Raw genomic sequence first — 13,027 nt, 5'->3', positions numbered from 1 at the left:
AAACAACTCAAATTGTGTTTTTTCGGTAAAATTTGGCTTTTAACATCTGTATGCTGTTTACTTTAATGTAAATTTTGTTTTATTTGGTTTTGTATGGCAAATATTTTGAAAATGTCTGAATTCTTTCATTTAAAAATTTTTATGATAAATTTAGAAAACTACATGTATGGATATATACAGTTATACCATTAAGTGCAATACTTTCCATATAGTAATAGCATTTCTAAGTAAAAGTCTTAATTCATTGTTACAATGCTTGTGAAATTTTTATATATTAAACACTACTCATTTAGCATTTAAAAATTGTTTTATCTTTGCTTGAACTAGTACAAAGATTTTTTGAAGCATTCCAGACTTATAACATTCCTGTTTTTTTATGATGTGACTTGTCTTACAATTTTTCTAGAACTGTGATCATAATACAACTGGGGAGCATTGTGAAATGTGTAAAGAAGGTTTCCATGGTAACCCATACAGAGGCACCCCAGAAGACTGCCAGCCCTGCGCCTGTCCCTTATTGAATCCAGAAAATAATTTTTCCCCAGTTTGCAAGGACATAGTCACAACTGAAGGGGTCACTGATTATATTTGTACAGCTTGTGCTGTTGGCTATTCTGGAAATAAATGTGAAAGGTATGCTGTTTGAACTACTTCAAGAGTATGTCCCAGGTTCTGAAATGAGATGACATTCTCTTAACATTTCACTTCAGATGCAGTACAGGATTTTTCGGTACACCAGGATCACCTGGAGGCTCTTGCCAGCCCTGTGACTGCACAGGGAATGCAAACACATTTGATCCGAACTGGTGTGATCATATAACTGGCGAATGCTTGAAGTGTACAGGAAATACTGGAGGATGGCACTGTAGTGAATGCCTGGAAGGGCATTATGGAAATGCTTATGAACATGTCTGTAAACGTAAGAAATGTTTTATATTGCCTATCACAATCTATTATGATGTGTTCTAGTTATTTTGATAATACAGACGAACCCATTAATGGCCTGGTGATTGAGAGACATACAGTGGTGCCCTAAACCTAAAGTAAAATGATTGAAAAATAATTGCTTTATTACAAATTTCCCAAACTGTCAGTTAAATTTTCCAAATAAGAGCATTTTTTGGGAGCTCACAGTGCCCTCTCATTAGGGCACCCCTAGAGACATATTTTGCACCTGCATTTCAACATAACTATGGTATAAAGAAATTTATGAAGATATTGAGATGCATAAGGGTAAACGGTCTTTTGAGACCCCCCCCCCCCCCTGTAGTCAAATCTTTCAATTTTATCCATTGGCTAAAGCTATTTTATATTTTGAGGATCTTAGGCCACAGCTTAGTTAGCCAATTCAGTAATCAGGCCCTGATTGTTGCCAAATGCAAATTTACTGCAGTAATGCAACACAGTGCAATACCAATACCAATAGACCCTGAGCTAAATATTTATTCAAACTTTACTTCAATCATGTTACATATAATTACATGCAGAAGATTTTAATAAACTTCTTTCAAACAATAATGTATGGGCACAAAATAACAGTAATGCCACCATGGGTTATCACGCCACTTTTTTTTTTTTTAAATAATATAAAAAATTTCACATATCTCATTCATTTGTATTCATAAAGTATGGATAGGAAATTGTAAGGTCAGAAATTTATTTTAATTGTTGGTAATGACATTCAATTATTGAGAACTACAACAGGTTATTTATTCACGCAGCACATATTTCAATTAATAAACAAAAATACTGTATTTCATGCTGATGTGTTCATAATTTTTTTCTGTAATATTATGCTCTACATTTTTTGTCAAAAATCTTGCAAAATGTGTATTATTAATGATTGCTTCTTTTCTTTTCTTTTTTTTTTTTTACCAAAAAGCTGCTTGAAAGGTGAATGGTAAATGAAACTTGAATTTCATGCATAAGTAACTTTTGTTATAGTATTGATTTATTGATTATCTTTCAAATCAGCCTGTCAGAATTTTCTGTTTTCTTCTTTTAATTAGTGTATTCATTAAAAATACCCCCTTTATCTTTAATTGTTTCAAAGTTGTACCCTGGGAAACTTATAGGAGAAAGACATGGGGGTCATTACCCCCCCCATAAACCGTCAACAATAGCATTATCCACATTATGTTCAAACACTTAGTGAATAAAATGTAAATCATTTCAGTAGTCTTTTCAATTCCTTAATCATTTTTGAAAGTAAATATTTGAAATGCAACTTTTCATTGTTAATGAAATTGATTTGTAACGCTTATGCCTTATTCTTGGCCGATTTGGTGCTTTTTATTGACACCCAAGCAGTTTTGGAAATTTTTCGTACCCAAAATCGTTGGTTTTTTCATGGGAGGGGCGGGGGGCATTTTTCTGCATGACTCTTAAAATGGTAGTCTGTATCCCCTCTGCACACAATCATGTAATTTACCCTTTATTGGTTTTTCCCAGTTATCTATCTAATAAAACACTTTTGAGGGGATTGAGTTTTGATGGTAGTAATTGGAGATTGTGATAGTTTGCAGATGAGAACATCTCTGGTTCCTTTCAGCCTGCGAGTGTAGCCCTGTTGGATCCGAAAGCTCTATCTGCCATCCTGGCAATGGTGTGTGCGAATGCCGACTGCGGTACACTGGGAAGAACTGTGATCGGTGTGAGGTAAGTCCATTTGTAATCCTTTTCTTCAAAATATGCTAGCAAACTTTTTGATGATGAAATGAATTTGTTTCCTAAACTTTTATAGACCATTATGGGTCAGATTTTTCACCCAAATTAAAAATTAATTTTATAAATTATCTCATATTAATAACTCATTAGTTATGTATTTTTTTATATACTAAGCCATCAGAATCTTAATATTAGAAAAAGAGGGAAAAAAAAGAAAAAACTCTTTAAAAATATTTTGCAATTTTTCTGCAAACATCACAAACTTCCATGTTCTACCTCAAATCTCATGGCTTTCAAAGGGTTAATGTGAAACATTTAATGAACAAGATCAAGCTAAGCACATGAGATCTCATAAATGTCCATTTATTTTTAATCTTGAAAGAAAATTTAAACAATTGCATATTAAATATTATTGTATGTTTTGTTGTATCAACTATTTTTTGTTGACCTATTTTACATTAAAATCTACTCACGAACTTTTATACAGTAATGAATGTGAGATAATTTCTGAATGTATCATTATTGTGTTTTGTGCAATAAAATGTTATTTATAAAAAAGCGTTTGATTTTTTTTAAAAATATAAATATTATAACTAATATATTTTAAATCATAGTAAAATAACTAGTCTGAATTATGTGTTGAAAAATTTTGCATTTTTAAAAAAAATCTTAAACATAAATATCATAGTCAAAAGCCCATAAATAAAAATATGATAATTAATTTTAAGTAAATGAAAACATGAAGGGTTTTATATTATAGAAAGTTATTGATCTATAATTCCAGTAAGACTCACTAATAGACAAAAAAAAAAAAAAAAAAAAAAAAAAAAAAAAAAAAAAAAAAAATAAGGAAGTTTTCTTTTACATTCAGAAATGTTTATCAAATGATGATTTGCAGCAAACCATTTTTTTTTTCATATTTGATGTTGATAACTTAAACTTCAATACCACTATAGAATCAACAATTACAAATTTGCATTTATCGCAGTATTGAACTGGATGTGCAACATGTAACATACTAAAATGTCATTAAATTTGGTTTCATTGAGACAAGTTCTAACACAGTATTATTTATACAGACAAAGTCTGGAAAAATTATTTTGTTAAATGTGTTTTGTGATCTCTAAAAATCTTTAAAATCCAAAGCTGCCCACTTCTTGCACCAAGGTTTTCAATTGATACACTGCTCTAAAATGTTGAAATAAATCTAAAAATTTCAATTTAACATACCTGTAACAAATCCTTGCTAGTGAAATTTCGTCCTGTACATCAGTGTTAGCCAAAACCTGGTCCCATAAGTTTTTCTGTATTGTTTTAGCTCCACCTGCTGGTGGCATTTAGATGCTGTAATCGTCTTTTTTATCTTGAAAAAACCTTCACTTTGTATGCAAAGTTTGTTCTTTGGTCAGGGCTTTTGTTACCCTTTGCTTGCCTTTTGAAACCCATGTCAAATATTTACAATATACCCGACAGCCAGGTATATTGTCAGGGCTCAAATACTTGTCATACATCAGGGACTGCATTTTCGGCCTTGATAAAGACTCATCTGTCTGGAATAGTCAACAACCGGTCGCGATGAAGATGCTCTCTCATTAAATTTGAGATTACCAATTTCAATAAGAATAGCTGCCTCCAACTGAGTTGTTGCCTATTACCGACAGATGAGTCATAACAAGGACGAAAATGCAGTCCCTGATGCACAACCGGGCTGTCGGGTATACTGCAAGTAGTTCTTCCTTAGCTCTGGCTTAAGGGCAGTAACTTATTGCTTAAATGTTTCTATAGTTCACAATTCATCAATAAACTTGTGTATATTTTACCAGGATGGATATGGCAATGTGGAACTCGGTTGTATCAAATGTCAGTGCAATGAAACAGGAACATTAAGAGAAAAACTGAGCAAGTGCGATCCTGTCTCTGGAAAATGTGAATGTAAACCAGGGGTTTCTGGTTTGAAATGTGATTCCTGCCTGGAAGGATATTATCGCTTCTCGGAAAGTGGCTGCAAATGTAAGTGAGAATGATACGAGTTTTAAATACTTAGAATGATTTAATGATACAGTTGGTTCTCGGTTTAATTTTGCTCTATTTAACGACTATCTCTATTTACAGATGACTAATTGCGGTCCAAGACACCCACTCCTCCACTGTAGTTTTCCCAAAAATTCTGTTGAAGGATGATTTCTATTTAAGGATGAATTTTTGTGGTCTTGTAGTTTCTTGTACTACATTTTAAACACTACATATCTACTTAACATAAACATTCATAGAACAACGGAACAACACTTTTTGTATTTTTTACAGTGTGTTCTTTGTATGCAGAAGCCATGATGCCCCTTGCCATCATGCACCTTTCCCCAGAAGTCTAAGATAATGTTTCTTGTTTCAGTTTGTTAAATGCACTTTTGGGGTTTGGAATAATTAATGTTCTTCTCAATTTGGCGAATGCCAAGCAATTAGGTTGCCAGATTAGCTTATGCAGCCGCAGTGTCTTGAAAGTTGTTATAGAGCCAACTGTATTTAACTAGTTTTTTTATTTCTTTTTGGGAATCATTTTGTATGATTTCTGGAAAATGTTATTTAATTATAAATATTTCGTCGTCTCAAAGCAACACTAAGACATCTAATCCAGGAATAACGCCAAGATATCTTACAGTTGCTCTGAGGCAATGATTTGTTTTGATTATTCCGAAGATCACATTATTCAGGCATGAAAAATGCTAATACAGTCAACTCTCAATTACTCAAAGTCTCAAGGGGAACCGGCTAAAACATTCAGGTAATTGGTAGTTCAAGTTATCGAAAGTTCCTTTCTCAACCTTCGGAAGAATAATTTTTATTATATTTTTCAGGAATAGAGCAAAATGGATAGACTATAACACAAAAAAATTGAATAAGATTAATTACAACTTAAAAAAATACTAACAGAGAATAAATATGGTTATTTTTGACTTTTTCCATTTTTTTTTACACCATAACACGTTATTAAAATTGTATGTCGTGGACCTAATCTCTTTCCTCTTGGTTTTAAATACAAATACAAATGTGACGACCAGCAACAGGCTCTTTTCCCAGCTAGGTTGGTCCTAGTCAATTCATTAGTCCCCAATGATGATCAATGGCCCTCTTAAAGCTATCCACACCCTTGTTCATTACCACTTTTCCTGTAAGCTGTTCCAAGTGCCCACAACCCTACTAAAGTAGTAGTCTTTCCTTATTTCCAGGTTAGCCTGAGATTTGAATAGCTTAAAACAATGACCCCTCATCCTACTTTCCGTGCAAAAATTTAAACCATTAACATCATTCATTTTGATAAGTTTGAACAACTGAATCATGTCCCCTCTGATCCTCCTTTGCACCAGGCTATACATATTAAGTCTGGTATCATAATTTAAATATGAAAGCCCCCTTACTAGTCTTGTTACCCTTCTTTGACCCCTTTCCAATACACAAATATCTTTTATCAGATAAGACGACCAAAACTGCACAGCCTACTCCAAATGGGGTTTTACTAAACTCCTATATAAAGGCAGAAGAACCTTCTTAGATTTGTTTGAAATAGGTCTATTGATAAACCCAAGCATTCTGTCGGCTTTGTTATTTGTAATGCTGCACTGTTGACTAAACTTGAAGTCCTGATGAACTAAGATACCCAGATCAATAATATTTTCTGCCTGACTAATGATTGAATCTTGTAAACGATAACTCATACGCTTATTTCAATGACTTAAGTGCAGCACTTGACATTTCCCTACATTAACTGCCATAACACCACTTATCCGCCCACTTTGTAATATAATCTAAATCCTCTTGAAGGTGTTTTACCTGTTCATTTTCTACAATCCCCATTACTTTTACATCATCAGCAAAACAATTCATGCTTCCAGAAATATTCTCATCGATGTCATTCATAAAAATAATAAGCAAGAGAGGCCCTAAAACTGAACCCTGAGGAACTTCGCTTAAAACATCACTTTATTTAGAATGATTTCCCCTCACAACTACTCTTTGTTTCTTTCCAGTCAGCCAATTTCTAACCCAAAGTAAAGTTTTTCCTCCTATTCCTATATCAGCTAAATTGCTGAGAAGAGCAACATGCGGTACCTTATCAAAAGCTTTTTGAAAATCAATGTAAACAACATCCATGCACTTTTTGTTATCTAAAGACAAGGTAACCTTGTCGTAGAAATGTAATAAATTAGAAGCAGGCGATTTACCTTTCCTGAACTCATACTGCAAACTAGTCAACAGACTGTAAGTTTCTAAGAAATTCCTAATCTTAATTTTGATCAAAGTTTCGAAAATCTTACAAACCACTGAAGTCAGACTTACAGGTCTATAATTCCCAGCATTACCTTTAGACCCTTTCTTGAAGAACAGCGTTATGTTAGCCAGTTTCCAGTCGTCTAGCACTGTCCCTGAGTTATAAGAAGCATTGAAAATATTTAAAATAACATCCACTAATTCCTCTGCACATTCAACTAAAATTTTTGAATAAATATTATCTGGTCCCGGAGCTTTAGTTGCTGTAATTTTTTTTCAGTTGAAACAGAACCTCCTCCCTGGAAAACACAAAATCCTCAAGCTGCATAATAACTTGTGTCTTGCTAGTGTCAACTGTTGAGATACAGTTACCGTTAAACACGCTGGAAAAAAAGTTACTTAGAACATTTGCAATGTCCCTATCGTTTTGGATAAAACTTCCATGCACATCAACCAATGGCCCAATTTGACTATTTCGAGCTTTCCCAGAATTATCGTAAGCAAAAAATTTCTTAGGATTCCCATCAATGTTATCTGCTATCCTTTGCTCCAATTCCCTTTTCCGAATCCGTACCAAATACTTAAAATTTCGTCTTGCCTCACAATACTGGAGCCTATCTGAACTCTGACCAGTTTCCTTAAACTGACGAAAAGCCGCTTGCTTATACTGCCGTGTGCAGGTAAACGGCAGTATCTGCAGAAATGAGTTTTCGAGATATTTGATGAAACGCGTTTTGGATTTAATACTAACAATAGGGAATTGTTGGAATTAGACGTCTTTTTCGCGCCTTTTTTGCAGCGGAAACCAAATAAGCGAGCTTGTACAATAAAGATAACCTACATTAGATGACAAAAATGCAAAAAAATGAAAAATGAAAAATTTGCAGTTACTGCTCTTTACCTGCACACAGCAGTGTAATTTAGAGCTTCTTTAATCTCCTTTTAGCACCACATGGGCCAAATTTTAGTACTAACTTCTTTTTTTTAAAAAAGAACATAATCCCCAATGTTTTTGCCAGTTTTTCCTTAAATTCCGTCCACTGCTGATCTACGTCGCTATTTTCCAATCCTGACAAAAAAACCTCTTTGAAGCTCTGCCTAAGTGCAACAAAATTTGAGTTTCTGAAATTGGGCTCAAAGGTAAAATTTTCAACTTTGTACACTTTAAATTCACTCCAGAACCTAATGCTGTTATGATCACTATCTCCAATATGATACCCTACACGCAACCCCTGAACAGAACTTCCTACGTCACAGAAAACTGGATCCAAACTCATTTCCTCTCGAGTCCACTGAGTTACAACTTGATTTAAGAAACAAGCACCAATTACTTTTAAAAATTCCTCTTCTCTGCCAGTACTGGGATAAACATTATTCAAATCAGTACCCGGAAAATTGAAATCCCCCAATTTGATGACAGATCCCTTACTGGACATGTCACTAATAATACACATTTCAGTTGGTATTGATTTTAAATGTCTTTTTGCCTTAAAAGCAGATTGAGTCATCCAGAAAATAAAGGCTACTTTTTTCAGTAGCCAAAATTTTGAGTCTTTCAAATATTAGCTATCAACAAAACTTAAGGTCATCAGCCATGGCAAAAAGTACTTACTTCTCACTTAATCTTCAAAACACTATGCATTAAGGAGCAGTATTGTGATTAAATTACCCCCCCCCCCCCCTTACAAGCACAGCAATGTGTTACAAGAGGAAAGAAACTTTTTTTTTCTCTTATTTCAGGGTTGGTAAAAAAACGTTTTTTTTCAAAAAAAAACCAAAAAAAAAAACATTTTTTTTTGGTTTACACCAGGTTGTTTTGGTTTAAACCGGTTTATTTTTGGTTTAAATACTATTTGCGAGAAAAACAATTTTCGGAAGGAAATTAAGGTTCCATGTAATTAACAGTTATTCAATAGTCACATTATACCTAATTTCTTGATTAATTAAACAGATTAGAACAAAATCTTGTAACTAAATAAAATAATTAAAATAGCTTTCTGCGGGGAAATGTTGATTGAAATGTTTGACTTGATTAACATATTAGTATGCTTGTATATATAGACCCTTTATGATACAAAATACTGGCTTCATTTTTGATTTTATCAAATGAAAGCCAGATTAGGTCTTTTTTTCTACCAAAATTAGACATTCTTTTTAAAACAATATGAGTAAGTAACTTTTGTAAACTGCACAGGTTAGCTACGGCAAAGCAAATACCAAAATCCCAATTCCAATGAACAAAAGGGGGGAAAAAATAAGAATTATCTGCACCCAATAGTCAAAAAGCAGCATAGGTGTATAGCCAATCAAAATCTTTTGAGCACACAGAATCTAAAAAAAAACACCAATGGAGAGTGTAGTTTATATGTGAAGATTTATATATTTCTCAATCAATTTTTACACATACATTTGCATTTTATTCTGGGAATTTAAAAATTTATCTTTTAATCTTTCTACATTATAATGTAAGGAACTATTATGTATCATAATATGAAGTATAAACTTTTTTTTAAAATTTGATTCAAAAAATATTATTTGTGTTCACCTGCAAAACAAATCTTAATTTTTAGGTGCAAACAATTAAGTTAGACTGTTGATTACTTTACAAGTCAAAGTTAAAATTCTAGGAAAGTGCAAATAAATGGGCAAAAATGTCACACCCCTGCAACAGGAGTGAGCAATATAATGGATTGCATCTACAATAAAAAATTCAATCCTTAGTAAATCTTAACTAATCATGCAAATTAAGCAGAATGATGGAAGTTGACTGAAATCTGCTTTATGGCACATATATGAAATAAAAAATATATTAATATTTTTTTTCGAATAAAGCTTGTAATACATTTTGAAGAAGCAACTTTGCAATTTTAGTATTTATCTCTGCAACTTAGCAAGGAACTTAACATAAATGGAATTTTACATTTTTTAATATGTGTGGGGAAATCAATGTAAACCTGTAAAATGTTTTTTTTTGGGCTTTTTTTAAAAAAAAAAACATTTTTTAAAAAACCGCATGTTTTTAAAAAAAAAACCAATTGGTTTAAACCAAACAACCCTGTCTTATTTTGGCTGGATTTTTTAAGCATATAATGGAAACGAAAATCTTGTAAAAACTTTGACTTAAAAGAGTACATTTGAGATATAGAGACAATTTTGTGTTGAAAACACTAAACTATTTTGGGACCGAATGAAAACTTTGAGATAAAGGAATATTCAAGTTATAATGCTTCGAGTTCAGAGTCAACTGTATTATGCATGGGAGGTCCCAGTTATTAAAGTTTGTGTCAGTATGTGTCTAATAAACAATAATATGTGATTTTTTTGCTGTACTGTTGTATTTAACTGATATACAATACTAAATGTGTAACTTATTTTATATTTTATCATACAGCGAAGTTATTAAACATTACTTTGTTATGATAACTATTCCCAGAGTTTGTAGGCAGTGACCCATCTAGGACATTTCTGGCTGAGGTTTTTCCTGAGGTATCTTGGGGTTTCTTCTGAGCACAAATACAAATACAAAAGTGACGACCAGCAACAGGCTCTGGGCCCAGCTAGACTGGTCCTAGTCAATTTACAATCCCCAGTGAAGATCAATGGTCCTCTTAAAACTATCTACTCCCTTGCTCATTACCACCTCTTCCGGTAAGCTGTTCCAAGGTTCCACTACCCTGCTAAAATAATAATTTTTCCTAATATCCATGTTAGCCTGAGGTTTAAATAGCTTAAAACAATGACCCCTTATCCTGTTTTTAGTGCTAAACTTCAGCCTCATAACATCTTTCATTTTAATAAGTTTAAACAACTGAATCATGTCCCCTCGGTCTCTTCTTTGCTCAAGACTGTACATTTTTAGCCTTCTAAGCATGGAATCATAGTCTAAGTGAGAAAGTCCATTTATTAGCCTTGTAGCCCGCCTTTGAACCCTTTCCAATATGTTAATGTCTTTCTTAAGATAAGGAGACCAAAACTGAACAGCATACTCCAAATGAGGTCTTACCAAACTTCTATATAAGGGCAGAAGAACTTCTTTAGATTTGTTTGAAATAGATCTATTGATAAACCCAAGCATCTTATTCGCCTTGTTACTAGCAATGCTGCACTGTTGGCTAAACTTTAAATCCTGACTTATTAAGACCCCCAGATCAGTAACTTTGTCTGCCTGACTAATGACTGAACCTTGCAGATAAAAACTTGTACACTTATTTCCATGCCCTAAATGTAGCACTTAACATTTCTCAACATTAACAGCCATACCCCATTTATCAGCTCACTCCGTAATATGATCTAGATCCTCTTTCAGCTGTTTTGCTTGTTCTTCATTTTCTACAGTCCCCATAACTTTGACATCATCAGCAAAACAACTCATGTTCCCTGAATTATTTTTGTGAATATTGTTCATAAAAACAATGAACAAAACAGGCCCTAACACTGATCCTTGAGGAACCCCGCTTAAAACCTCACTCCAATTAGAATAATTTCCCCTTACAACTACAATTTGTTTCCTTCCGGTCAGCCAGTTTTTTGCCCAAATGAAAGTTTTCCCTCCTATTCCTATATCAGCTAATTTGCTAAGTAGAGCAACATGCGGTACCTTATCGAAAGCTTTTTGAAAATCAATGTAAGCAACATCTACAGGCAATGAATTTTATTAATGCTAGTCGGGGAAGCTTTTTGCAATTTCATTGATCTGCTTATGTTCCTTACTGTTCCTAATATTCCTTCTTTGATTATGTAAGCAGTATTATAACTTAAATATGAAATCATTTTTCAAAGTGTTTACCATTTATATGAATGAAAAACTCTGCACCAAAACAGATGTCCAAAGAATCACCTGAAATATTTAATTACCATTAACTTGAGATAAATTGAGTTACCAGGAAATTAGTTTGCTTCCGGAAATGTTAATTTTCGTCATTTAATATTTTAAGCTTAACTTCAATTGTGTTATATAAATTCTTCAATTTTTAGTTTCATGAGAATATCACTAGATTTTGATGTTTTAGGGTGTGGTTGTGATGCTGTAGGGTCTGCTACTAAACAGTGTGATTCAACAGGCCAGTGTGTTTGTAAACCTAATGTTACTGGTAAAAACTGCAGTTCTTGCATTGTAAGTATGTTCACTGCTTTTTTGGTTTTTCATAAAAAAATATCAGAATATTTTAACACCTTTCAGATCTAGTTTTATAATGTTTGATTTAATTTTATGAAAAATTTATTGACAAGTTAATAATTGTTTTGTCAGTCATTTTTATACTTTAAGGGGTGAAATTGACATCAAAAACTCAGAGACCTCATATTAGACTGACTACCAATAAGTATTTGGACACCTGTGATAGAAAAGAAAAACTAACTTTATTCAAAATCAATAGTTGGTAGAGCTTCCACGAGAGGCAATTACAGAGTGAACCCTCAGGGGAATACTTTCCACAAGTCTTTGTATGACAGCTAGTGGTATTTTCTTCCACTCAGCTTGGAGAAGATATAGAAGTTCCTTCACCGATTTTGCACGGGGAGTGCACACCTGAATTCGGCGATGCAGCTCGTCTCAGAGGTTCTCGATAGGGTTCAGGTCTGGGTTCTGGGCAGGCCAGTCCATTCGATGAACTCCATTGGCACCATACCAAGCTTTGGTTAACGTCGAAACATAACAACTGGCATTGTCGTCCTGAAAGTAACAGGGGTCCAACCCGTAAAACTGCCACAACGTAGGAAGCACAATGTCATCCAAAATAGTGCATTAGGCATCGGAGTTGAGCTTAACATGAATGGGGACCAAGGGTCCCAGCCCATACCAAGAGAAACACCCCCAGACCATAATTCCACCTCCGCCGAACTTGACTGTTGGCACAATGCATTCTGGCAGGAGACGTTCTCCAGGTAGACGCCAGACCCAGACCCTACCATCCGAACGGTAAAGGGTGAACCTTGATTCGTTACTCCAAAGAACCTGTTTCCACTGATCTACAGTCCAATTTTGATGTGCTTTGCACCACATTAACCGAGCAGTGTGGTTAGACTTTGTGATCAAAGGCTTATGGGCAGCAGCACGACCATGAAAACCAAGCAGATGTACTTCCTTACGGATGGTATT

At 33.9% G+C, this 13,027-nt stretch overlaps 1 protein-coding gene across 1 annotated transcript in view; it reads left to right on the top strand.

Moving 5' to 3' along the window:
• Positions 1–13,027, top strand: part of LOC129228428 (laminin subunit alpha-1-like) — a 240,754-nt gene that overhangs the window by 147,052 nt on the left and 80,675 nt on the right. Inside the window, exons 18-22 of the mRNA XM_054863107.1 lie at positions 407–633; positions 711–919; positions 2,552–2,658; positions 4,491–4,677; positions 11,940–12,047. Of these exons, the coding sequence (XP_054719082.1) occupies positions 407–633; positions 711–919; positions 2,552–2,658; positions 4,491–4,677; positions 11,940–12,047 (838 nt within the window). The remainder of the gene's footprint in view (positions 1–406; positions 634–710; positions 920–2,551; positions 2,659–4,490; positions 4,678–11,939; positions 12,048–13,027) is intronic.

The sequence above is a fragment of the Uloborus diversus genome, chromosome 8, assembly GCF_026930045.1.
Source record: "Uloborus diversus isolate 005 chromosome 8, Udiv.v.3.1, whole genome shotgun sequence".
NCBI lineage: Eukaryota > Metazoa > Arthropoda > Arachnida > Araneae > Uloboridae > Uloborus > Uloborus diversus.
This window is presented reverse-complemented; position numbering and strand designations above follow the sequence as displayed.